The sequence below is a fragment of the Corvus brachyrhynchos genome, unplaced genomic scaffold, assembly GCF_000691975.1.
Source record: "Corvus brachyrhynchos isolate BGI_N302 unplaced genomic scaffold, ASM69197v1 scaffold14, whole genome shotgun sequence".
Classification (NCBI taxonomy): Eukaryota; Metazoa; Chordata; class Aves; order Passeriformes; family Corvidae; genus Corvus; species Corvus brachyrhynchos.
In genome coordinates, this window is record NW_008239110.1 from 3,458,843 (window position 1) to 3,484,416 (window position 25,574).

The 25,574-nt window shown below is 34.5% G+C and overlaps 1 protein-coding gene across 1 annotated transcript in view; it reads right to left on the reverse strand.

The window, feature by feature from the left end:
* ASCC3 (activating signal cointegrator 1 complex subunit 3) overlaps positions 1-25,574 on the reverse strand; it is a 255,062-nt gene that overhangs the window by 114,032 nt on the left and 115,456 nt on the right. Inside the window, exon 14 of the mRNA XM_008637741.2 lies at positions 14,666-14,800. Within this exon, the coding sequence (XP_008635963.1) occupies positions 14,666-14,800 (135 nt within the window). The remainder of the gene's footprint in view (positions 1-14,665; positions 14,801-25,574) is intronic.

Consider the following 25,574-nt stretch of genomic DNA (forward strand, 5'->3'; position numbering starts at 1 on the left):
TTGTAGAGTATTGGCACTCATTCAACCTCCATCATCAAACACAGTATATACTTTATAATACAGAACAGAAAACCGAATTCAAGGAAATCTAGATTGTGGCTTTAACTGATGAACTCCCATATTTACATCAGCTCCCTTTACAATCACAATAAATATTGACATTGCTCCTTCAGAAAAAAGACAGAAACTCATAAAGCCATTTGGCAAATCTGTGTTCAAGTGTAATCAATTAACCCTCATGCATTTTCTCCAACTAATGCCTTTTCTGATGCCTGAAGCTAATTTCATACATGTATTTTGTAAGAGTAAATGCAAATTTGAAAGATATAGATATTGATTTTTCGTATTTCCTATTAACTGTTATTCTGTTAATCAAAACAATGACTAACAGGCATAGAGAAATAATTGATTAAAACTATCAACTTTTTTCAGCTTTCTAAAATAGGCACTGTTCAAGAATTTATATATTTTTAAAGAAAAATGGAACGCAGTCCGTATTAAATTACTATACATATGTATATGTACCATACAAGTACATTATACATTATAATTACTACACTAGTATCTCATCTGTCTTGTATTTTTTACTATCATCTATTAATGTATGTGAGAAGAGAAAAAGGAAGGACTAAAGGAGGGAATTAGAAAAAAATTAACTTAGAAATTTCATACAAATGTAAAGAACCCATCTTTCAGGTCAAGAAGAGAGCTTTTCCTCTGGAAAAAGCTTTTTGCCTGGAAGTCGAACGTATTTATGTAGTTATTTTTAATTCTCAGTCTGCAAAATGCTCAGAAGAGAAACAGGGATCAAGGGCCGTTCACCGACCATAGACTCAGCTTCATTTAAGTGCATTAAACGGTACGGCCACAAGGTGCCTCTCAATACTCAGGATTGAAAACCATGACTCAAAAAAGGAAACAAAAAACTCGATTAGCTTTGTTTTCTTAAAATTGTAACTGGTATGTTTCACCTCCCATACTCTTAGACACATTAATTTCAATACTAGGAAAATACTTTGAAGATACTTTAAATTCCAACAGAGAGGTTTCCAGGCTCAATCTATAACAGCATCATTTTCCTGTACTCACTTATTTCTCCCAAAATCGAAGCCCTTTTGATAATTGGAATTCATATATATGTAACTGAAATAACTTACACACTGCTTTTGATTAAATTAGTTCTCAACTATTTACCAGTACTAGTTCTGTTTCATGATGAAAACTATGAAGCTTCTACCTAGAACATGGATTTGCACATGGACAGTATCTTACAGAGCTTGCTTTTCTTCTAATATGCTCTAGCTATGTTATTTATGTTGTTAACAATCATTTTATTTTTCCTTTTACAAGCTTATTAATAGTTGCATTTTTTTCTGGCAATTTTTCACCCTTTTCTGTAATTATTTTTGTTACAAAAATATCTGTTTTCATTCAATATCTGTTTTCCTCACAAGGGCGAAAATCTGAAATTTAAAGAAACTGGAACAGGTAGGAAAAAAAAATAGGGCTATGACTGTCAACTCAGTAAATTTGACAGTACTCAGTAAATAGGTGATGCTGAATCAATAAATTGTAGACCTGCATAGCACTCTGAAAAGTACAGGAGTCTCTTAGAACAATCATCTTGGATATTTTCTTTAGACAAGAGATCTTGGTGGTTACTTCAAGGAATATGCCCCCTCAGAGGAACAAAATCTAAGAGAATACCTGAAATTAACTATTACAGCTGTTTTGTAACTACAGGCCAATGAAGGAAGAAACTGGGTATGTTTTCAATGTAACGAGGCAGTACAAACACTTTTAAACTAAGCTGTAGCTATCTAACAAATGTCCAGAAAGTAATTTCTGAGTGTAAGGGATCATTAAAAGAATTATAATCAATACTGGTGTATCTATATAAGTGTTTTAAATCCCTGAATCATTAGGGCAAATTCACATTTTCTTATTGCTTTCAGTTCCAGAAGCCTGCAGAAAATCCACATCTGCAAAAAGTTAAACACTGTGCTGTGTTTTCTCTATGAAACACTATTTTGTGCTGTATTAAGTTGTGTCCTCAGGGCTTACTCCAAAGCCAACAGTCTATTTTCCATTAGTTCTACTATGTTTTGCTATGTGATCCTTCAACTGAAAACCAGCTAGGACTATGTTCAATTATTCAGCAATACCACAGTTTAAATGAAAGCAGGGAAATACAGTATTAACAGTTTCAAACACTTCAGATTTCTGATTGTTGTCCTTGATAAACATACAGAGCACAATAGTTGGAAAAAGTGATCACTGGAATCAAAGACAGCACTAGAAATCTACATTTGATTACAAAATTCATGCACATCAAAGACAGAGGTACCCTCACAGAAAAAAAATGCAATGGCCTTTGATTCCTCAGCTTTTATTATTACTATTACAAAGAGTTTTGAAAGGCTCTTGCAATGCTTTTGATACTCTGAATTCAAGAACCTCAGGGTTTGTTATCCTGTACCAGCTTTTTAGCATTTTGTCAACAGTTCTCAATATTTTAGAACTTCCAAATGTGTAAGTCACTTTTTTTGTGTATTTAGAAAAAGAAAAAAGACAGAGAGGACTCCCTAGCACATTAATTACTAACTAGAGGTCATAATCTTAAATAGCAATAATGACAGTTTTGGACATGGCAATTCAAATTTCATCTCAGAGTGTTAGCACTCATAGATCATACAACATCCCCTATAGAAAAGGACAGATCCTCAGAGTAGTTAGCAGAAATCAACATGGCTTCTTAAAAGATCATTGTTCAAATAAATAACATTTTTATGTATTTACAGAAGATCTTATATTTCCTTATTTGGAATAAACCCCATTGTAAGTGAAAACTGAGCAGCAACCCACAAACATTGCCCCTAAAAGAACCAAGATGCTGCAAGCTCTTCTAGTCACAAGTATTTTGCTGGTGTACAGGGTGGACTATTTCAGGTCTTGCTGAGTTCAAGCAATCAGCAGCTGTACACATAACATCTTTCCCCAGGTAACAACAATTATGTCAGCCCTATTTATTTTTCTTGTCTGAAGATATTTTTTGATTGTTAGTTGTTTTTTTTTTTTACTTAGTTTTAGGTATGAAAACTTCATTTTAGTTTTAGTCCTGTTGTATCTACTGGGAAACATGGACAATTTGCTACCTGTTTTTTTCAGAACCCTTGTTAAGCTTCATCAAAATCTTCCTGTATTTAAGGAATTTCCTGGCTGGCCTATATTGACATCTGTTTAAGTGGCTCACATTTTCCCAATTTCTGCCTTCTGTCACAGAGAAGACTCACCAGACCAGTTGTGCAAAAAATTTTGGAATCTCTTATGTACTTTTCTTCCAGAGGTGGCAAACCACCACAATACAGCAAAACTTACGTACAAATAATCATTTTCAGTAACGCTTCAAACATGTTTCAATGTTCTAATGTTTCTCAAGTTCTAGAAATTTAAAAATTTTCTATTTTTTAGCTTTGCTGGCTAAAATGAATTCCTTATCTACTTGCATTGGTATTGTCCAGAGATAAAGGTCTGATAGGTGGAATGGGGATGGGGAACATTAATTTTTTTAAGAATTCATAGTTAAGCACAGAAATTCTCAAGTCTCCTAATACTGCTGTCTTCCTATCTGCACTCTTCCAGCATCTCCTCACAATCTATATGCTTCCAAATCTGCCTTTCATATTTTTAGAGATTTTATTTTCATTTCACAATACACAGTAAGCTTAATTTTTTTAACTACCAGTTTTCATTATCACTCATGCCCAGCTTGTGTATACCCTACACTTGTCAAAAACATGATGCTGTTAGTCTAGTTTCCATTAGCATAATACATAATTTCTAGTTGTAGTTTTTTACTCAAATGAGCCAAAAATTACTAACATGGTACATGTAGGAAGATGTATCCAAATGCCTATTTATACGATGTTCATTCAAAAAATCTCAGTTGTGGGATCAAAATACTGTTTTTCAGATTTTTATGTTTTTTGGGAAATGCTCTATAATCAGTTTCTGTTGGTTCTGATGCAACAATAAAAAGGTTCTGAAATAACTGAGTTGTTCAAAAGTTGGCAAATTTAGGCAAAATTCTAACTTCACTTTGATAAAGGTGACATGTCATGGTATCTGTACATTCTAAAGTGTAGCAGTGGCTTTATACAACAAAATGCTTTCCTCCAAGACAATGATTCCCAGCAAGCAGGGATTCTTCTGATTCTTGTCTGATTTTTGAAATTCAAGTTCAAAGGATCTTAAGATGAATTCAAAACAACCAAGATAAAAGAAGATAAAACTAATCCTGCAGATACCAAGGCTTCCATAAAAGATATAAAGGATATGCTAAAAACCAGAGACTGACTATACACATAATAAAACTTAGACTAGAAAAAGAAATATAAGGCAACAAATATTTGGCAGTTCTCTAAAAAAAATCTCCTCAACTTTCCAGAAGTATGCTTAATTACTTTTTAACTTATTTTGTTTTCTCCAAAGTACTCCTGGATCTCAGGATGTGGAATTACCAGAATGTGGATCCAAATGAAATCACTCCCTCTTTATGTTTATTTCTAATTACTCTTTCATTTAAAAAAGTGTGTGCCCATTTTAATTGTTATTTCCCAATTCCTATTAATTAGATGTCATTGCCAGCTTCAGTGCAAAACCACTTCTGCCCAGTTCTGATCTACTCTACATCAAATAAACTAAAGGAACAGTTAAAAAGCCCGAAGAAATTTGCCTACATGATGGTATTTGGGGGAGCTGGAAGTAGAAAGTGGATGACAACTGAAATAATCAACATACATACCTAAACAATTCCATCAAATCATAATGAAACTAATATTTGAAAAGCTTCATTATTTTGAAAATAAATGAAATCAAGAATATGAATTGAAATTTAATATTTTTCTCCATTTGTTAAGAAAAACATGTTTTCTAAATGAAAAACTGAATCAAGCATCCAAATGTACCATGGTGAATCTATTTACTTGCACATATTCTAATCATGTTTTTAAAGAGACAGTGTAAGATAGTTTCCAATATTGCAGTGATGTTTTCTGACAACTTAGGTTTTTATGAAAAAGTATTTTTCAATTACAATGGGTCAAACCCTTAATTTTTTTTTAAAAATCACATTTTAAAGATATCCTATACATATATTGTTTTACAATATAAAAAAATTAATTTACATGAAATCTCAAGGAGCAAGAGTCAGTTAACAGTGATACTCTGAAGGAAAAACATCAAGAGACACTAGAAGAAAGCACATGTATTTATTCTACAGGATAGCTGTGAACTACAGGTTTTGTTCTGAATTTTATTTCAGTAAAGACAACTACAAAGGCTGTTCTCTGATGGCCTGAATCTTTTATGCAATCACCAACCACTTAAAAAATCCAACACACTACATCCTTCATTTACAATCCTGAAGAATAGTATTTTGGGATGAATCTTTGTAAGTCAAGTGTGATGCTAGAGAAAAAACTAAAATCAAATACAATTAATTGGACCTTGTAAAATTTACTTTCTTTATTTACTGTAGAAGAAATCAAACATGTTTTCTAAAAGAATGTCTGTCACTGAACAGCATCAAGCCTGTTGGAGGACAATATAATCACCATGAAACACAAAGTACAACTGATCAACAAGTAGCATTGACTGTCAGCATACAATGCAGAAACCCTTCAAATTGTTATTAACTTTCCAATCATTACTCTTCATTACTAATAATTACTGTAGCTACACTATTTCCTGACAAATGAATTCCTAAGTAGTTAGGATCTCTTTAAACACTATTTTCTAGTCAGCATATGATTTCCATAGAAAGATACTAAAACTGCATATGATCAGAACCATTTGTCAGCATAGTTTGGTGCATCTTATACAGAAAAGGTGCCTGAAAAATGTTGTCTACAGTCTTACTGTGAAAATATTGCATAAGGTTACACACTGCAAACTAGAACTAACTGGCACATTTTGGAAAAGGAAGCAAGACCTAGGGGTCAGTAGTAAATTAAGTTGCCTTTTTTTTTTTTCCCCCCCTTCTTTTTTTCCCCTGGAACAATCCCTAGGGATTGAAATCAGCTGAAAACAGGCTGAAGAAACCAAGCTCTTTGGGGGAGGGCTGAAAAGAGGCTAGGGCAGAGAGCACTTATGCTGACTTTAATACTATCTATTATTTCTTCTTGCTGGAGTGCTTACCACTAACCAGCTATTGCCTGCCTTTGAACCTGTTAAATGACAGAACAAAATGAAGAAAATGGAGCTTTATCCTCTCAAGATACCTCACATATTTTTAATATATATCTGAACTTGATTACACATGGTAAAAACAAGCACTGGCAAAAATGAAAAGTGGGTAGTAGGCTGTGCTACTGAAGTACAAAGAGTGCAGTCCTGGTCCCCATACTTGTGAATATGAAAAGAATCATACTGGTTTTATTTTTGCTTTTCCCTCCCAAATGTCTCAGAAGTTTGCAATTTTTTTCTTTACTACCAGCATAGCTATTCAATATCCAAATATACTTGATACAGTGAATGAGATTTCAAGTTGAAATCCTCTTATCCAGGGAATCTATCGATTAGTAACTGGGAAAAGACACAGCAAACTTTTTCTTTTTGATCTGGATTACAAGTTAAAATATCCTAGCAGCTAACTGAAGGAAATTTTCAGAGTCAAAGGAAAAAATAACGTTGCATGGCTTTTCTCTCTCAGAATGAAGTTAAAATTTCAGGAAAGACAGAGATCACAAATGCTTATGTAAGAATAAGAAATAGCTAAGAATGCATAGGGAAATAGTAAAAAGTATTATACCTTTAATACATTCACTTATTTAAATCAGTTAGTTTTACAGTAATACCAACATTTATGCTGATTTTAAAGGAAAAAAAATACACATATGCTGCTACTGACTGTGCAAACCCCTGTGGCTGCAGCATCAACCAAATAACTTGTTAGAACTACTCATTACAGCAAGCAATGTCATAGCCTGACATCAAGGAACCTCTATTGGGCTAATATTCTTCTCATATCCCACAGAGAAAGAAATTTCAGTATATTTTAATCAGCCATTTAAAAGAAGTCTTAGATTTAAAGAGAATTACCTATCAAAGACATTCTTTTAAACAGTATAACTTTGAATTTCAGTTTCCATATTTTGAAGCACTAATGAGACATTTAAACAAATTTATTTACCTTAAGGTCTGAATTTACTGAATGCAAATACTGCACGACCTTGCAGAAGACTGTGGTAGACTTCATTTGAGGAGAGAAGTTTAATCATGTTACAAATATGACAACAGTTTCAAATGATCTTACTAAGCACGTTTAGTATTTAATAGGAAATTTTGTCAACAGTGAAAGGGGATGCTATAGGCAACACATTATCCCAGAGTTTATCAGAGCATTTCCATGGAGGATTAGTAAGAAAAGGCATTAAATCTTATAGTTACAGTGGTTAAATCCATTACTGATTTTAACCTGAATAACTCTGAAACAGTTGAGAAGTTCTGTACAAAAGCATAAAATGTATTTTAGTAGTTCCTTGAAGAAAAACATCAGCACCCCTGTCAGCTGTATTTGCAACCTCAGAGATCATTCTAGAAAAAGGTTTGCTAACCCATTTTTCTTCTAGGAGATCCATTACTAATGCGGTGCAGCTTCTGGAAGTAGAACAAATATTCATGAGGTGGCTTTCCAGTGATAAACAGGACGAAACTAAGCATTGTTGCATATCAAGCTGACACTCATGATAGATAAAACAGAATATACGATCAAGCCCATAGATTGGGGGGGAAAAAAGTCCATTTTATTTTTTCACAGGATAGCAGAAGACTGTTACTTGTTACCTCAGTGCTGTAACTATCAGAGCCTGAGAGACAAGGTAACAAGTCAGAAATCCTTGGATAAGAGACTGATTTTCAGAAATATGGTTGATAACAGAATTCAACCTATACCATATATTTTTAATCTTCTGATTCATAATAAAAACACTAGAAAATTCCAGTAGACTGTAAACAACACATGGAAGTCCTAGAGAATCAAACTGAAAATAGAACTACAAACTTAAAACTGCACAATACGCTTTCTAGAATGACATGTAAAAAAGTTACTATTATAATAACAGAAATATACATCAAACTTCAGGAAGTTTCCCTTTTTAAAGGTCAGGAAAAGCAAAAGCAAAAAGAAATTGTTTATTGTTTCTGTCAACTTTTTATTTCAGTTTACAATAGTTAACACTTTAACATCTAGGAGTACTGCTAAAAAATCTGAAGGCAGCATTTTTCCATTGCTCACAATATATCCCTCTGTAAAAAGGCCTCCCCAAAATCTAAGTGTCCATCTGAATAACAGTGCTAAATCCCACAGCTCAGGGCTCATTAAAACAGCAGAATCACTCTATACAGAACACATTTTTCTTTAATGTGTGAACTGTTAGGACCACATCTTATAATGAATTTTGTCTCTGACCTTCAAGCAGGACTACTGAATAAAATATCCCATGAAAGAAATAGAGAGCTTCATTCCCTTCTCTGAGAGATAATTAGCAAATATTTTTCAAAAGTAAAAAAAATAGTAATTATAAAACAAATAGGAAACTTCAATATATGTTTGACATTTATTATAGCCTAATGTATTTGAAAACATATCCTCATTTTATTTTTATAGTTTTTTTAATGGCATATCAAATATTAGATATGTTATCCGTAAACAAAAATAAAATGAGGAATGCTCTGAAGTAATTAAATGTCAGGCAAATGACTACACATTAAATATTTGATGAATGCTGTCTAAAAATTAATTTCTAATAGTTTAAAAATGTTTGACAGATAATTAAGAGGATTAGGAATTGCTTTCAGATTTTTAAGGCCAGTAAATAATACAATGCTTTTAACTAGTCTATTTTTTTAGTTCATCCTGTGACGTAGCCTTCACTTCCACTCGCTGTGTCTAGACTAGAACATGCATTATTTGGGTATTACTTATTCTTGTAAGTCATATACTGGATTTCAGATGATTCTAAGTATGTTATTCATCCATTACAGTGAAAACTGCATACAGAATACAAAATAAGGACTGTATTACATTATCAAGATTATTCTCTGTCAGGTATTGCTAATTTCATGTCAAATGAAATGGCAAGACTGAATGGCCTCTAGTCTGATAAATTTGGGAACGGTGCCAATAAACATCCATTTATACAAGATAGCTCATGTCAGACAAACATGATATTATCATTATGAAGCTTAGATTAATCACTCTGCATCACACAGTGCCGATATAATACAGTTAGACTTCTGTCAGAAATTTCATTTATATGGTGCGGCATTGGGAATTAAGTACTATATAAAATGAATTTCATCTATTAACAAGATTAAAATCAGGCAATGATGATCGAAGAAATTAATTGTATATAAGAACTTTCACATGACAGAATGTCAATGAGGTTCTTCAGAGATCCAGTTTAACCTATGGATATTTTTTACCAGTGATCAAAAATTTAAAATACAAACATGCTGATTAAAGGTACAATTTGGAAATCAGAAGCACTCTGAAGGAATGGTAAGTGCTTGCAAGGACAGATCAGCTCCACACCACCTCTTGGCTCACCTACAGGTGATATCTGGGAATAAAGAAACCAGGCCATGTTTGGAGAATGGATTTCAAAAAGAACCCAGAAAAGGTCTTGTAAGTCATGTGTTTTATCATGTTGGTACTCATCTTATTGCATAAGATGTATCTGATTTATAGTATAAGGTGTAAAAACTGCTGTGCCAGGTCAGACACACAGCCTGTCTAGTGCAACAGTTTCTCTGAATAGCAAATGCCTAAGGAAGAGGAGAGCATGAATGCTCTTCCCAGTATATTCTCTTGGTCACTGTAAGTTTGCCATTGAAAGACTTTCTGAGTGCTTGATCTACCGCTAACAATAATTTGCTATTTAAACGAATAAAAACTTTCTCAGGGAAAAAAATTAAATCAGTGAAGAGAACCAGTGTAAGATCCTGGGTCTAGAGCACTAGGCAGGCCAATTCAGACATGAAGAATTACACATGTCAAGGCTATAAACATTTTAGAAATTGTTACTGGAGCTCAAACAGAATTTTGTACCTTGCTCAATTCCCTACATCACATTATAAACATTTCACAACAGCTGGTCCTTCTTGTACACAAAAAGTATGAATCCATTAGTGTCCCTGCAGTATTTCTACAACTCTGACTTGTTCTGCTTAGAACCACAGTTGTCTGCAATAACATTTGTTGGTTTGTTTTTTTTTTTTCTGACAGTTGTAATGGTAGAAAACTGTACAGATATAATTCCTGATGACAGTCACTTAAGCCTATAAATGTAGGCTCTGTGCGTATATCTATGTAGTACTGAAGTTCTTACAGTTCTTACCTTCGCCAGTAAACTTCTCCAGCATTAGAACTACCACTGAAGGAGAAAACTTCTAAACTTTCAGGCTACCTGAAAGTAGGTGTACATTGTACTTGCTTCAGACAGTGCTATTCCAGCCTCTGGCATTTAATTCCAGGATGGATTATTGGAAAGAAAGCAGAAAGTTAAGGAAAATAGCCAGCTTCTTTATGGCCAGTTAGACTTCACTGTGCCTTGTGTCTTCATCTGTTACACTTTGAAATCTTCAGAAATATTAGTGCTGAAAGTTCCTATGACAAAATGCATAACTGTAAAGCCCTTTGGTAAGGGCTTTTATTACATACATTACTACTCTTATTATAGCTACTTCTGTTAGAAATATTTACTGCTAAATAAGAAAAAGAAAATTTAGACTGAACAGTAATAGTTTTAATAACAACCCACCACATGCTCTAATCACGTAAATCTTTGGTGTACTCATAAGTCTTCATATGCAAGAGCCTTAATTGCTCAGTGAAATGTTCCTAGCATATTACTCATTTTATGATTATTGATGGCTGTTTACGCACAGTTGCTGCCTTGGCAATGTATGTATCTTATTTGATTAGTATCTTTATTGTGCTAACTGTATATAAATAAAAATAACTGTATATAAATAAAAATATGCCTCAAAGATACATGCTGTGACATAATTATTTCAATACATTATATTCATGTTAGTTTAAACAGCAAGTTTTGGATGAACAGAGAACACATATTCCCTCAATTTCTTGAAAACTCCTTTTGTAGACAATAGGTATTAGATAACAGAGCCAGAATCAACAAAATACTTTATTTTTAGTGCAAATAATATAATTTAGCTTTGTTTGTTGAATGGATCCTGAAAGAGGACAAATGGAAATATGTTGGGAAAAGTTACTGGGGGTGTTTTGCTACAGATTTCAGTATGAGTAGGCTTTAACTCTGTTTCTAGGATTCCCATTACTGATTTATTTATGTGTGTCAGTGAAGGAGCCCTTAAGTATACTGCAGTATCTAATTTGTATAAAATAATAACAATAGTAATAACAATAATATTTTCCCCCAATATCTATATGATATTTACATGCACAAGAAATAAAATAATCTGAATTTACACTCATGTAATAATATGCATATGACATATACTGATCACTGGAAGAATTTAATGAGTCCTTCTGTCTCTTTGTAGCCATTGCAAGTCTCAAGATAGACACAAGAAAGTTATGTGATCTCTGCTTGAGAACACAATTCCCTCTCATTCACTGCTATATGTCATGGTTTAGGAACGGTAGTCCCCAGTTTACTGCTCCCACTGAGAGTCTGGAAACCATGTACCTCTTGCTTTGTTCTCCCCCTCCCACAGCCTCTCCCTGGGCTGGAGAGAACTGAAGGCACAAAAGGTGAAGATCACAGACTGAGATAAAAACAATTTACTGGAAACAGCAATGAGAGAAGAAAACAAACAGTAACAGCAACAATACGAATGAGGGGGGGTACAAGAAAGAGGGGAGCAATCCACGTGTGATTGCTGGAATGGGGTATTACCCGACTGCTCTCTCCACTGCACCTACATGACCAGAAGGAACTGCTTCTCCCAGAAGACACTCGCTTCCCCCTGCACCCAGCAACGATGTGAGTGGGTATAGAATAACCTCCAGGTCCCCTCTTGGCTACTGAAAAAACTAACCCTGTCCTGGCTGAAACCAGGACACTCTGGTCTTCATACCTCTTCCTTCTTATTTGGTTATAAATTTGTTCTGTTATTGAGAGTCACACTTCTTGGTCTTTCCCAGACAATCATCACAAGCTTGGTTTGTAAGTGCATTTTCCCTCATCTTCCACTCTCTCTCTGGGTACCAATTCTTAAGAATTTTTAAAATTCTATTGAGAAAGATTCCATAATTTCTCACATTATATGTTCATGCTTCAAGTTTCTCTGTAAGAGCACTTGGAAGTGTGTATCATTAGTACTGATCTTGTCTACAGCTTTTCCTGAAAAAGGATGATGCTTACATTTTCATATTAAAAGAGTAGCATTCCCACATAAGAATTCAAATTCCCTTGGGAGTTTGCTTAGAATAACAAGCTCATTTCACATAAACCTATATAGTGACAATATTTTACTCGCATTTTTTATGAATAGCACATAAAGCTTACAACTTAAGTATTCATTTTCATTTACCTCTCTCTTTCCCAGTTTCTTCCGCACTTCCTGAATCATGATGCCAAGTCATCACTGCTTTCAGTGAAGGTGAATGCCTCCCTATTCAAGCCATTTCTTCAGTGTAAAAGCAGAGAGATTTGTCTCCTTCATGGAAGCTTCTCAGCAGATTCTACTGTGTAATTCTCTAAATAAGCCAAAGGCTGCTCTCCCAAAGACCACAGTCCTAAGTCTCACTGTTTATCATCACAACCTTCCTCTGAATACTGAGCTCAATCACTACAACAAAATTTGCCATTCAGGGAAATGGTTGTCACCAATTCTTGAGCAGCAAAATAGGGACCTGATTGGACTCAAAAGTGGTCTCAGTGTAGCCAAGAACCTCATGGGTTGCCTGAATAACGCTACTGTCCCAGATAATGGTCACAAATGCAGTGGGGAGACTTCTGCCAGTATCTGCTAGTAAGTCACAACCACTATGTCTGCCTGGACAGATACTCCACAACAGATCTCAAACAGAACCTCCCTGTCCCTTCCTTCCTGCTCCAGCCTTGAACCAGACAGGAGCTGCACATGTCCAGTTTCACCGTGGGGCTCTGCACAAAGATCAACCTAACAAAGAACACACCCTCTCCTCCACTTCCCTGTCTGTCCCTTCCAGCATGGTGCATATGATGCATTGCCTCAGAGATGAAATCTACTGCTATATCCACAAGTAATAAGTATTATAGCACATCAAAACACATTCGTATTACACATATTCCAAATGGATTTAGAACTTTTCTCTGTGACAGTTTTGTGGTTTCCGTCGATACAGGAATATGCTTTCTAATTCATTTAATTAATTAATGAAAAGTGAAACTAAAGATATGGGAGCTGTTTTCACTGACATACACATTGAGTTGGATGAATATTCTTTGACAGATACCTCACAAAATATGCACTGCCAAAATAAGCATAACATTTTTCTTCATTTCTTTAGCAATAATTTTGACTGTCTAAATAAGCACTAGTATTTCCAATACTTAATTTTTTCTTGTATTAGCATTAAAAAACTAACATTATTTGTAATAAATGAAGAGTTTGAGATTTTGTTCTAAGAAATCTAATGAAAAAAAAGTTCAGTATTAATTAGCATTATAGTAGAAACATGGGGTCTCCAAGTTCAGGTTTTTTGTTATTTTTATAATGCAGCAGATACTAGCATCTACTAGAAAAAGAGGGGCTTTTTAATATACTATTTTATGAAATATAAGGACATCAACTTATAAGAGAATAGTTTTAAAATATTTATTATAGCTCTCAGAAGCATCTTGACAAAAAAGAACATATTTGATCCTGATTTTACATTTTCTCTGTGTTTCAGAAATCTGATTCTACCAGCTGCAACATCTGTGCTCCATTCATAATTACTAAGACTGAATGAATCTTTTCACATTCTCTTCAGAGGCATATTATAAGGTAACATATTTATTACAACTAACAACAGACACAAGAACCTAAAACCCTCAAAAAATTCAATTCACAGGTCCAAAATACTGAAGAGTTTATCAATACATTTGCCAGTGCAAGAAGGTATCTCATATATGTATTAAAATTTTTACAGTGAATTAGTATCTCCCCTATGTTCTTGGGGAGAAATCACTTGTGGAAAGAGAAAGAACATTATTTTTCAATGTTAGAAAGACACTGCTAACTTAATCTTTAGACCTCAGTTGATATCACCAAATATAAATGCCACACACAGCACAGAATTAAGAATTGTTATGGAAATATTCTTTCAGCAGATATACTGGCATATTCCTTGAAACTGGTGGTTTAGGGGCTTCCCGAGCTGCAAACATGAAGGTTACTGTCAAGTAGTACAAGTTGCATGAAACAAAACAATTATCAGTTTTATCTTAACAAACTGAAAGTAACGGGACTTTGCCCTTCCTTTACCATTACTCCTTCTGTTCCCCCATTCAAATCAGCAACTTCACATGATGTTTCAAAGCAAAACCTTCCCAGAAGCTCAAAAATGCTGCATCTATTCCCATGCTGGACTGTCTTGTAAAAAAAATTCCAACACTGAAAAGACTATCAGTGCAAAGTATCCACTTACCTGTTTTTCAGCTTGTCCATATTCTGATCCTTGGGGTGACAAGAAGTGACAAATATGACCATTATTTTTGGCTTTTTCTCGAAGAGCCATAGCAGTTCGTACTGTAGCATTTCTAGCATGAACAAACACCATCACCTTTAGACAGAAAGAAACAGGGCCAATGAGAAATAAAAAAAAGGTTTAATCAAATAATGAAAACACTTCGATTACAAAATATTCCCTATGGGAATGACAAAAACTAGTTAATACATGACATACTGATGAAAACTAATGCCACTTAAGGGCAATTAAAGGATGATGCTGCCTACATTCTATTTAATATTTTCAGAGAGTTTTTGAGACGGTTGTAATTTTTAAAAATTCTTAAATCCTTAAAAATAGGGAACAATTGTTGGCCATAGATAGTTCATCTTCAAAAAGTAGTGAGATTAACATTGATGTAGAGAGTTGTGTTATTTGACACATCCTAAATAATCTGGAAAGCAAATAGTGGGGTGATAAACATTCTAATGCTACAACTTAGCTATGTGAGAGAGGAACAACCAATCAAACAAAAAAGAACTACTGTGCAATGCTCACAGTTAAAAGCCCACAAGCATATCACCACTGTTAACAGCAGGGCCATTAATACAATATTCAAAAGCCATGAAAACACTAATCAAAATGTTTGAGAGAAATGTTTTACTTTTGTTTTCATGCTGGTGAGACTGTCAAGAGTCCTCAAAACAGAGTTGGAGTCTTGTACCTAAAAATAACTAAAATATTCCTTTCTGATTACTGCCTGTCATAATATATGTCTAGAAACAATCCTGTGAGCTTTAGAAACTTTGGTAGTCAGAGGGACACAGTATACATGCTTCAAGAACTGGAGTGGGACAGATGGATTAGGACCACTTCGCATTTTATGTTCTGAGTTCCCTTTCTCTTCTGTCTCTTATACTCAATAAATTTCAATAAATTCAGCAAGTATAAACAATAAAAACCATATGTTTCTGCTTTTAGTTAGCAGAGGCTTGGTACAGACTTGATACAACTTCTATTATGATTTCTAAAGCTTCTGCCTACATGTATGACAATATCTGACACCATAGCAGTCATTCATTCAGAAAGACCTAAGACCTTAGTATGCACACAATAACTAAGAAACGAGCATTGTGAAACTGTCCTCTACCCAGAAGCCTTTCTAGAGTTCTCATAGTCACCTAATTTTCAGATGTGCAGCAAGTTTCTTCAGTATTTCTTTCCCACTGTTTTTAAAGTAATAATGCACATCTGAATTCACTGACTTTTTTGTATTAAGTGATCACAAATCAACACCTGAAAAAATTTAAAGTGATTGCAAAATTGTTGACCGAAAAAAAGAACTTCTCAGACAGACAACAATCTCTGTGCATCTTGTTACATCTTGTAATCTCTGTACATCACCACATGTTTTTAAAGAACCATCCCTATTTTAATTGACATATAACACCTTGTTGAATGCTTTTTCCCCAATGAAGTCAGTAAACATTTATCAAATATACTGTAAGACAGCAATATAGTCTTAGGAGGGTTAATTTATCCTGTCCTAACTGTGTCAGAGAATATTATATTTCAGTGGCAAAATCTCTGTGCATTACATTATGCAAATAAGTTAGGAAAAGTAATTTAGAAGAGAGAGAAGCAGTTCCACAGTTACAAGCTGTGTAATTAGATCTGTACTATGCAGTTCAAAGCTAGCTCTGGTGTATATAGCCCTAGTGCTGAAAGCGTCTGCTGCTGCTCTCCTAAAACCAAAGCTTTTAAATAATAAAAAATATACAAGAAAAGAGAAAGCAAATGTCTCTAGCTAGGTTACCTCCTCAGAATTTTCTCAATGTATAAAACAAATCAAACCTTTTCACCAAAAACTTTGTTTAAAATTTCACAGCAGGAACTGCTTGTATTCCCCAAAGAGTTGCATATTCCACGTTTCAATCTTTATGAAATATGTTAGTGCATCACCAAAGCACAGACAAGTGTGCTATTATTACTAAAAATTTATAATCTTGAAATACATTTCTTCTGCCTTGGACAGCAAAGATGCTTGCATTAACTTTTGCTATGGGAAAATACATATTTCAAACTGATATTCTCTATGATAGCCTTAAAAAGGTTCATCATTTTTCTGGGGAAACATGCTGTTTATCTTTCCATCTTGTTATTAAAAGTGCTGGTGACTTGACTGCTTGAGTTCAGCAATTCTCTTTTACTGAATACCTCTCCTCGAAGAGAGAAGGCCTAGGTTTTGCCACCCACTTTGCATCATACCTTTCAAAGAAACTAAGATGAAAGAATGAATTTATTTAATTCAATATTGATATTAATTATGTAGTAAAGAAACAAGTATCTATATTCTAGCCTCAAGACACTGTTTGGATTCACACAGCTAAATCCTTACAATATGTTCTTTTATGTGGTTCTTGATCTGGGTATTACTTCTGCTGCAAATGAACAGTTAGGGATATTGATCAACAGATTAATCTGTCCAAACATTTTCTGCCTTCAGGTCAGCATGAAAACTCCTCCAAGTGTTTTACAAAACTCAATTCCTAACAAGGTTTCAACACTTTTCCCCAAGGACTGCTAAATACACCTATCTATGTTAAAAACATCTCCCTCCACATCATTAAATGGAACCATCTTACAGACCAAGTAAAACTCACTAACATGCAGCCTTATTCCAAAGAGTAATAAAACAGTTTTTGTCTTGCGTTGTGATTTCTCCCTAACTGCCAAGATACAGTTCAAAATTGCAGTGCCCAACATTTACAGAATGAAAAGTATATTACATACAAAAAATACATGAAAACAACACACACAGTTCACAAATGGCTCTTGATCAAAAATGGTGATAAATCAGGATATCTTGATTACCAGATCTAACTGATAGCATAGCAGTGTATAAATGTGATCTCCCCTTCCTCTCACCAAATCCAGTAACTCATGAACAACTACCCAGAACTAGAAACTAAAAGAACAGCAGTGAAATAAGAAATTTCATAAGTTGACCTATACTAAAGCTTAAAAAGGTTAATACAGAAATCTTACTTTTACTTTAGCAGATTTTTGTATTTTGCATATTAAAACCTTTCTGCATATTAAACAACACCATGGGAATGGAAAAAGCTGAACAGGCTGTCACTTACCAAGGCAACAAGAGAATTTTAATTTACTTTCTAATTATTTTAGTTAATGTTAGTACATCTTGTATTTAAAAGAAATATTGAAATAATTTGCATGTGTACTAAGATCTTCTTTTACACTACAGAAAACTGGAGGATTATTAAGCTGCCTATAGACTAGTGCTAAAGAGACATTTTTATATTCTTTCTTTTCTACAAAAATTCTTCACAATTTAAAAGCAGACTGCATTTACTCACCACATAACATTAAATAATGTGGATTGGAATATAGGAATTTTCATTCAGGTTGAGAAGTCAAAAATGCCAAAAATTTTTTCAGCAACACTCACCATTAAAACATCTGTATGCTCAAGAGAAATATTTAGGAAACTGTGCTGAAAAACAAAGCTACACAATACCATACAATATTTTAACAGAAAATATTAACTAATAGCAAAGAAATATATAATGTTTCATAAACTAATCAAAACAGTAAGGTGATATATTTTGAACTCTTCATAGATTACCATTAATTGCTCTCTAAATTTTGATTTATTCACTCAAATAAATTACTTCTGTTCATCCCTGTTTAAACAAAACCTAGGATTTTTTTTTTTTAAGTCTTAATAATCTCATTAAAATATCTATTTAACATCACTATTTATCTAACTACATTTCTATTTAGACATACTGGGTTTTAAGGGGTAACAACTCCATTGTGCAGATATTTTTACTATTGTAATGTGCACTTGCTCATTTATTTATCTGCAATAATACTACTTCTTAAAGACATGTGCCCTATAATTTCAATTTCTGTATTTTTTTTAACGTGGAAATGTATATTTACTTAAAATGTGACTATCCTAGCAAATATTTTATTGTACAGTCCCATCTAATTTTTTTATTTCTTATAAATCACAGACTCTTTTGAGTTGGAAGAGAACTGCAAGGATCATCAAAATCCTACTCCTGGCCCTGCACAGGACACCCCCAAGAATCACATCATGTGCCTGAGAGCACTGTCCAAATTCTTCTTGAACTCTGTCAGGCTGGTACTGCGACCACTTCCCCAGGGAGCCTGTTTCAGTGCCCAACCACCCTTTGGGTGAAGAACCTTTTTCTAACATTTAACCTAAACCTCCCCCAGCTGAGCTTTATGCCATTCATGAAACTATGTAGAGTTATGGTGAAGACATTATATCGGAAATTGTTAATTTTCTTCCTATTGGCTCTTCCTTCATTTTGCCTCATATGTTCTATATCTATCCATAAAAATTGCTCTATCACACACATTTTGAAATACTATCATCTTTTTTATTCTTAATTTTCATTTGTCTTACAGTAAGGGTAGGACTAAGGATAAGTCTTTGCTCTGATCTTTCCCATTCGTCTCAGAGACTCTGGGATTCCTGCAAGCAAATCTTACCAGCAAGACAAAGGTAAAGAGGACATAGAATAGCTCAATGTTATGCATTTTCTATGCCACAAGGTTTCCTGCTCCATTCAGCAAAGAGCCATCATTTTCCTTAGCTGTCTTCCTGCTGCTGCTGTACTTGTGGAAACCCTTCTCACTGCCCTTTACATACCTTGCCAGATGCACCTTCAGAGAGAGTTTGGCTTTCCTAAACCTATTTCTGCGTGCTTGGACAGTGGCTTTATATTACTCCTGGGTTTCCAGTCCCTGCTTTACCCTCCTGTCTGCTTCCTTATCATGTTCGTCAGGAGTTTCTTTCTCATCTACCCTTGCCTTGGGCCATTTTGCTTGATTTCCTGCACATCAAAATTGACTGTTCTTGAGCTTGGAAGATCTGAACCCTGAAACCCCCTAGCTCTCCCAGACCACCTGTCATAGGATCTTTCAAGATTTCTGAAAAGGCCAAAGTGTTCTCCTACAGCCCAGGACAGTGCCGCTTTCCACCTTGTTCCCTCCATCAGAATCTTGAACTCCACCATCTCACGGTCACTGCAGCCAAAATATCTCCCAGCAGGCAGATCCCCAACCTGTTCTTTGCTTTTTGTAAGTACAAGGTCCAGCACAACATCAACCTTCATCAGCTTGTCAATCATCTGTGCTGGGAAATTGTCATCAATGTACTCCAAAAACTTACTGGATTGGTTTTGCTCTGTTGTGCTGTCTCTCCAGCAGATATTGGGGTGGTAAAGTCTCCCTGGTAGACCAGAGACTACAAACATTAAGCTGCTTCTAGTTGTTTGACGAAGGCCTCATTTACTTTATTCCTGATCAGTGTCTATAGCAAAATCCCACAATGACATTGCTTATGTCTATCTACCGGCTAATCCTCCTCCTAAACTCTCAGCTGGCACATCATCCATGCCTAGGCAGAGCTCTGGGTATCCCTGCTCACAAGAAAATTTCCTGCTGCCCTAACCTCAGCCTTGCTCAAGATTCTGTTTCCACCCCTTGCAGCACTCAGTCATGTGAGGCATCACATCTCTGATCTCAATACCATCTTAGCTCATCAATTAGGGATGCAGATCCCTAATTTCTCCCTTTTGTTCCATATGCTGCATGTAGCAGTGCACAGGCATTTCAGAGAGGCACTGAGCTACGCTCCTCTAAAACATGACATTGTGTCCTCTGCCCCTACGTAAAACTGAAAGATACAGGGGTTTGGTGTCATTTCCATTCGAGGCTATGGATAAAACAGTTATGGACCTTAAGTGACACTGAGCCTCTAGCATTAAAATAGGAGACTCTCATGACATCAAACCTTTACATTGAAGAACAGCCAGCATTTATGCAGCAGCACTTTTGGGAGGATGCTTCAAGAAAAAAGTACTTGCCACATGAAACTTCATGACTCTGCCTTTATACAACAGTTATATACAATTTCCACTAAAGAAAACCTGCTTCAGAACAGTATAATAGGATCTGTGCTATCTTCCATTTGTAGCATTAGCCAAATATATTACAAATTGCAGAGGAAAAATGAATAGAGTGAAAATTAAAGCAGAGGGCAAATTAAAAATAAGACAAACAAACAATACTTTACTGACTTCTACAGGTAGTAGAAATTATTCTGAATTTTAATTGACAGGATAGAAATAGAAATAGCAATAGCAAACTATTCTTGTATATAAAATTAAGCAAGAATAGCTAGTCCATTACTATGCAAATATATGTCATTAGGTAGTTAACAATTGCATTTTTGCAGATGCCAATGGACTTGAATGACAATTATTATTCAAAATTATAAGCAGCTTTTCACTGTATCTTTTTTTAGAAAAACAAGATCATGCAATAATTTGTTTCAAGCATTTCCCTTTGTCCTGTTTTGACACTATTTTGATTTCGTATAATAAAATATGTTTCTATGGTATAATAAATTATATTTTCAACAAATATCACTCTAGATTAAGAGTTGTCATGTTCACCGTGTCTCTTCTTATATTTTCAAATCTATTTATACTCACACGTATAACGTTCATAATACACAAAAATGACCCAGGAGTCAGTAGTGATAAACAGATTCTATTTGGCTTTAAAAAAGGAAAGGAACATAAAAGATACTGGAGAAATCTTTATATCTATTCCTGTTACTTTTACTTAAGCAAAAAAAATTAAGAAAGTTGCCATGTCAATCTATCTTCTGGTTTCAGTAACATAAACCTACTAAACAGTTAAAAGAACAGTCATGTTTTCTAATTTATTTTTTATCAGTACTGATTTAAAGACAGACCTTTATCCAGATTTTTGGTCCTAATCAACAGGCTTTCTATAACATTGGAAAAATAAAGAACTGCTTTCAAGCACAAGCAGTGTTTTTAATATGAAATGTAATAAAGTTATGAAGAACTTAAATGATGCATTTATTATTAACAGCAGTAAATTGTGCTAGAACAAAGAGAATCTCCCTCCTAAGCCCACATGTTATATACCTAGTCCTTCTCAAAATATCCTGGCCTAAATATGAGCATCATAAATACCTCATGAATAAAAGGCATGCAATTATCCAAATGTAATATATTCTGGATTCATCTTTCCAGTAGCCACAAGGAGAACTCTCAACACCACAGCATTACATAAATGAGAAACTTCATACTCTGGAAAGTGATTAAAACTATAAAGTCAAAAGGAATTTCCTGATGCATCTTAGTGAAAATTTATTTTCCATCCTCATGGATTCCTCAAAATACCTTATTTTCTACAGCAACCTATGTTTCTGTGTATTTCTAATTGGAACCCACCAATGACATTACCATTGGATTCTCAGGTGACACCTGTTGTAAGTCTGTGACAGGCATAAGGTCTTGATGGACAGTAGCTGCCTTGTTACATTTTGAATAATTTACAGGTGTTTTGACAAAAATCAGGTAGTTTGTTTATATAGTTGATACTATCATGATAAATTAAGCACACAGAGCCACTTCTTCCAGAGCTACAGGGCAAGAATTTTCAGAAGCTTTGAACCACTGACAATGCTTAACATGTCTTTCAGAGTATCATTTAACCTTGTCGTTGAATTCTTCAAAAATAATGTGGAGCTGACAGAAATACACAGCCTTAACTTTCCACAATCTTCTAGACTGCTAATGGTTTGCAGTGTCACATCTGAAAAACAGCTTTTAAAATAGAGCTACTAAAACTCATCACATATGGCTGCAAGACTGGTCAAGTCTGCCTTTGCCACATTTGCAAGCAGTAAATCTGCAACTTAACGCTTAGGTCATCCACAAAAGGCCAACTGGCTCAGGTTGTAACCATCTATTACTTCATTTAAATAAAATTTTATGCTATGAGAAGTTGCTCATCTGGAATTAAATTTGATTTTTGATTTGTTTTAATGATTCAATGAGAATTCATAATATTGGAAGAAGAATAATTCTAAATAGTACTACTTGCTACCTTAAACAGCTATAATTACCAATACCTACAACATCTGTGTAGCTGTGCAAGACTGCAGACATAAACTGAACACCTCATGTACTCATAATTAATGAGAAGATATTAAACTGGTGTTTCTAGTCTACATAAATTCATTGTGAACACCTGAGTATACATATACAGACAAACTACTACATAAATACAAGCATACATGCAAAAATTAGAATACTGCATAGAAACATCGCACACAAACATTTAGAAGGCTCCCTATTTGAAGACTTATGGGGTTTTATATACATGACTTGTTATAGCATCCATTTCCAGCAATTTCCTCAGCTGTTCATAAAGGCAGCTGACAAGGTAAATGCTGAAAGTCAAACAAATTTGACCAGAAAATACAGAGGAAAATAGTACATACATATCATTTGACAATAACATGAAACATCTGGTATAAAACACTTCTTGAAGCTTATCTTTTACACAGCACATCAATACAGTATTTTCAATTAAAGTAAGATACAAAATTTCATTTCTACAGGCATAACATTATATTAACTATTATATCCTTAAAGTTGAAAAAGCAGTTATTATGTAAAGGAAGAGCATAAATAAATGATGAGGCAGAACATAAAAATAGTGCACCATCACTGAATTAGTTTGTGATTTTGTTAAAGAAACCACACATACAAGTGGGCCCTAATTGTGCAAAAACTGCAAAAGCAAACTATCCAAAACCTAAATTCTTCACTTAATCAGCTGACAGGGAAATAACATTTAAAATCATCAGTCATAATTCAGCTATCCTGCCATGCCACTTTACCTTCTATATTTGTGTATTTTTGTTCATACATGCGCACACATATAAGTATAGAAGCAATATATACACATATATATATGCAAATAAGCTACACCAGGTGATGGAAGACAAACAACCTGTACAGTTACAGAGGCACAAAAACTCAGGCTGAAATAAACTCTTCAAGCTCTAAAATGAAAATCTAGAAAAAAATACCCAATCTAGATGAAGAATACATTTTAACAAATCCTGTAACTTCTCAGAGTTATTTGTCCAAAGCATGCTATAAACACTGTTCCACCCAGGAAAAGATATTAGGATAAGCTTAATTTTCAAGGTACTAAGTTCCAGAGAGACCTCTGAAGAAAATACTGTTTTATTAAATCTTATCTCAAGACATGGCTATAAAAGCACTGTCAACAGCTCCAGTAACTAAGCTTATTAAACTTTTATCTTCACACGGCTTCTGCAGCCAAATAACAGCTGGAAAACTGATAATAAAGAAATTTAATCCATCATTTTTACAGATGAAATTAATACCTGTCAAGTTCACTGCTGACAATTTAATATAATAGATTTAAATTAACTACTCTATTTCTTTTTTAGTTTAAGATAGCTCAGAAAAACAAGATGACACTTCTTAGTACTGCAAAGTTCAAGTCAATTATTGTTCATAGAGAACAATTACAGACAAAGTGAATGCCTTATGTGCAACATACATCACAGAACCAGCTTGGACTATGTAAGTTCGAATATAATTTGTTTCTGATCTGAGACAACAAAAATCTTGATTTAAAAGAGTAAAGTATTAAAAATCTGTGCAAGGTGATACTTAGAAATTATTCCAAAATTTTTAAAAACACTTCAGAATTATTTCTAATGAACTAAATGTGAACCAGTGGTGTAAGACAACATTTTAATTAAGAACATAAATTCTAATTAATAAAGCAATCTTGATCTCCAGAAAACTGCACAGTAACCACCCAATGCGTAGACTAATTAAAAATGTTACAACTATAAATGGCTGTATTCTGCACATTCATTTAATTTTAAAAGATAAAAGGTAAAAGCTTGTGACAGGTATATCAGATGCAGTTGAGACAATACTGCAAAAGCAGAAGAGAACACAATCCAGCCAAACCTAAAAAACTAGCTGAAAATGAGAAGAGTAAAAGCTCAGAAACTAACAGTGTACTTGAAAAAGCACTTTCTTCAAAAGGTTAAAAAAACTGAACTGAAACAAGCACAAAATGGGCAGTTCAAAATCACCACTCAGTGCATCAACAAGAATAGATGGTTTGTATAAAGATGTTCATTGTTATTTTTCATCCACGTTTTTCATCCCAGTAGTGAGATTTCTAGTATGTTAATTCAGAAGAGGCTTATTGTATCTCTACTGGTTTGCTGTTACTATCTTGAGTTGTTGCTAATTTTGTACAATTACTACTACTGCATTCACTTTGTGATGTTGTGGTGAGGCTTTCAATGCCATATAGCACTTCAAAAATCCAAGTTCTTTGCAACAGACTTGGTATCTTTGGTCACTAGAAAAGCTGTTCCTTGCATAGTGAAACCACTTCTTGCAAAGCCATGACGTCTCCTCAGTATTTATGGACTGACACCTTGAATCTCAATGCCTGCACAAACAGCAGGCAATGAGAAGCACAGAAAGGTGTCAGAACTTCCATGGAACAGCCAGTTTTTGCTGTGAACTGAAAACACCAAGCTCAGTGAGAAAATGAACTTTCAAGGAATCACAGAATAAGCTGAGCTGGAAGGGAAACCCATGGATGGTCAAGTCCAACTCCTAGAGTTTCCCTGAGTACCAGAGCTAGTGAAAGAAAAGTTAAAACAGATAGTCATGTCAGACTTACACAGAAAACTCTCAAAAGCAGTGCGAAAACAGGAATTATTGTCTTAAAAAGGAAGAGAGGTTTCAGACGATAAGAGAATGCCAAAGGCACTCCAAGTTAAAACTGTCATAAACAGACAAAACGGCAAAGGACCAAAGTGCACTGAATGGAACCAGGACTGAAACTTAGATACCTGTGACTGAGGACAAGTAGAGTAACAGAGTCCTGAAGGTCAGGAAGAAAAGCCATGCAGGAAAGTAAGGTGCAGAGA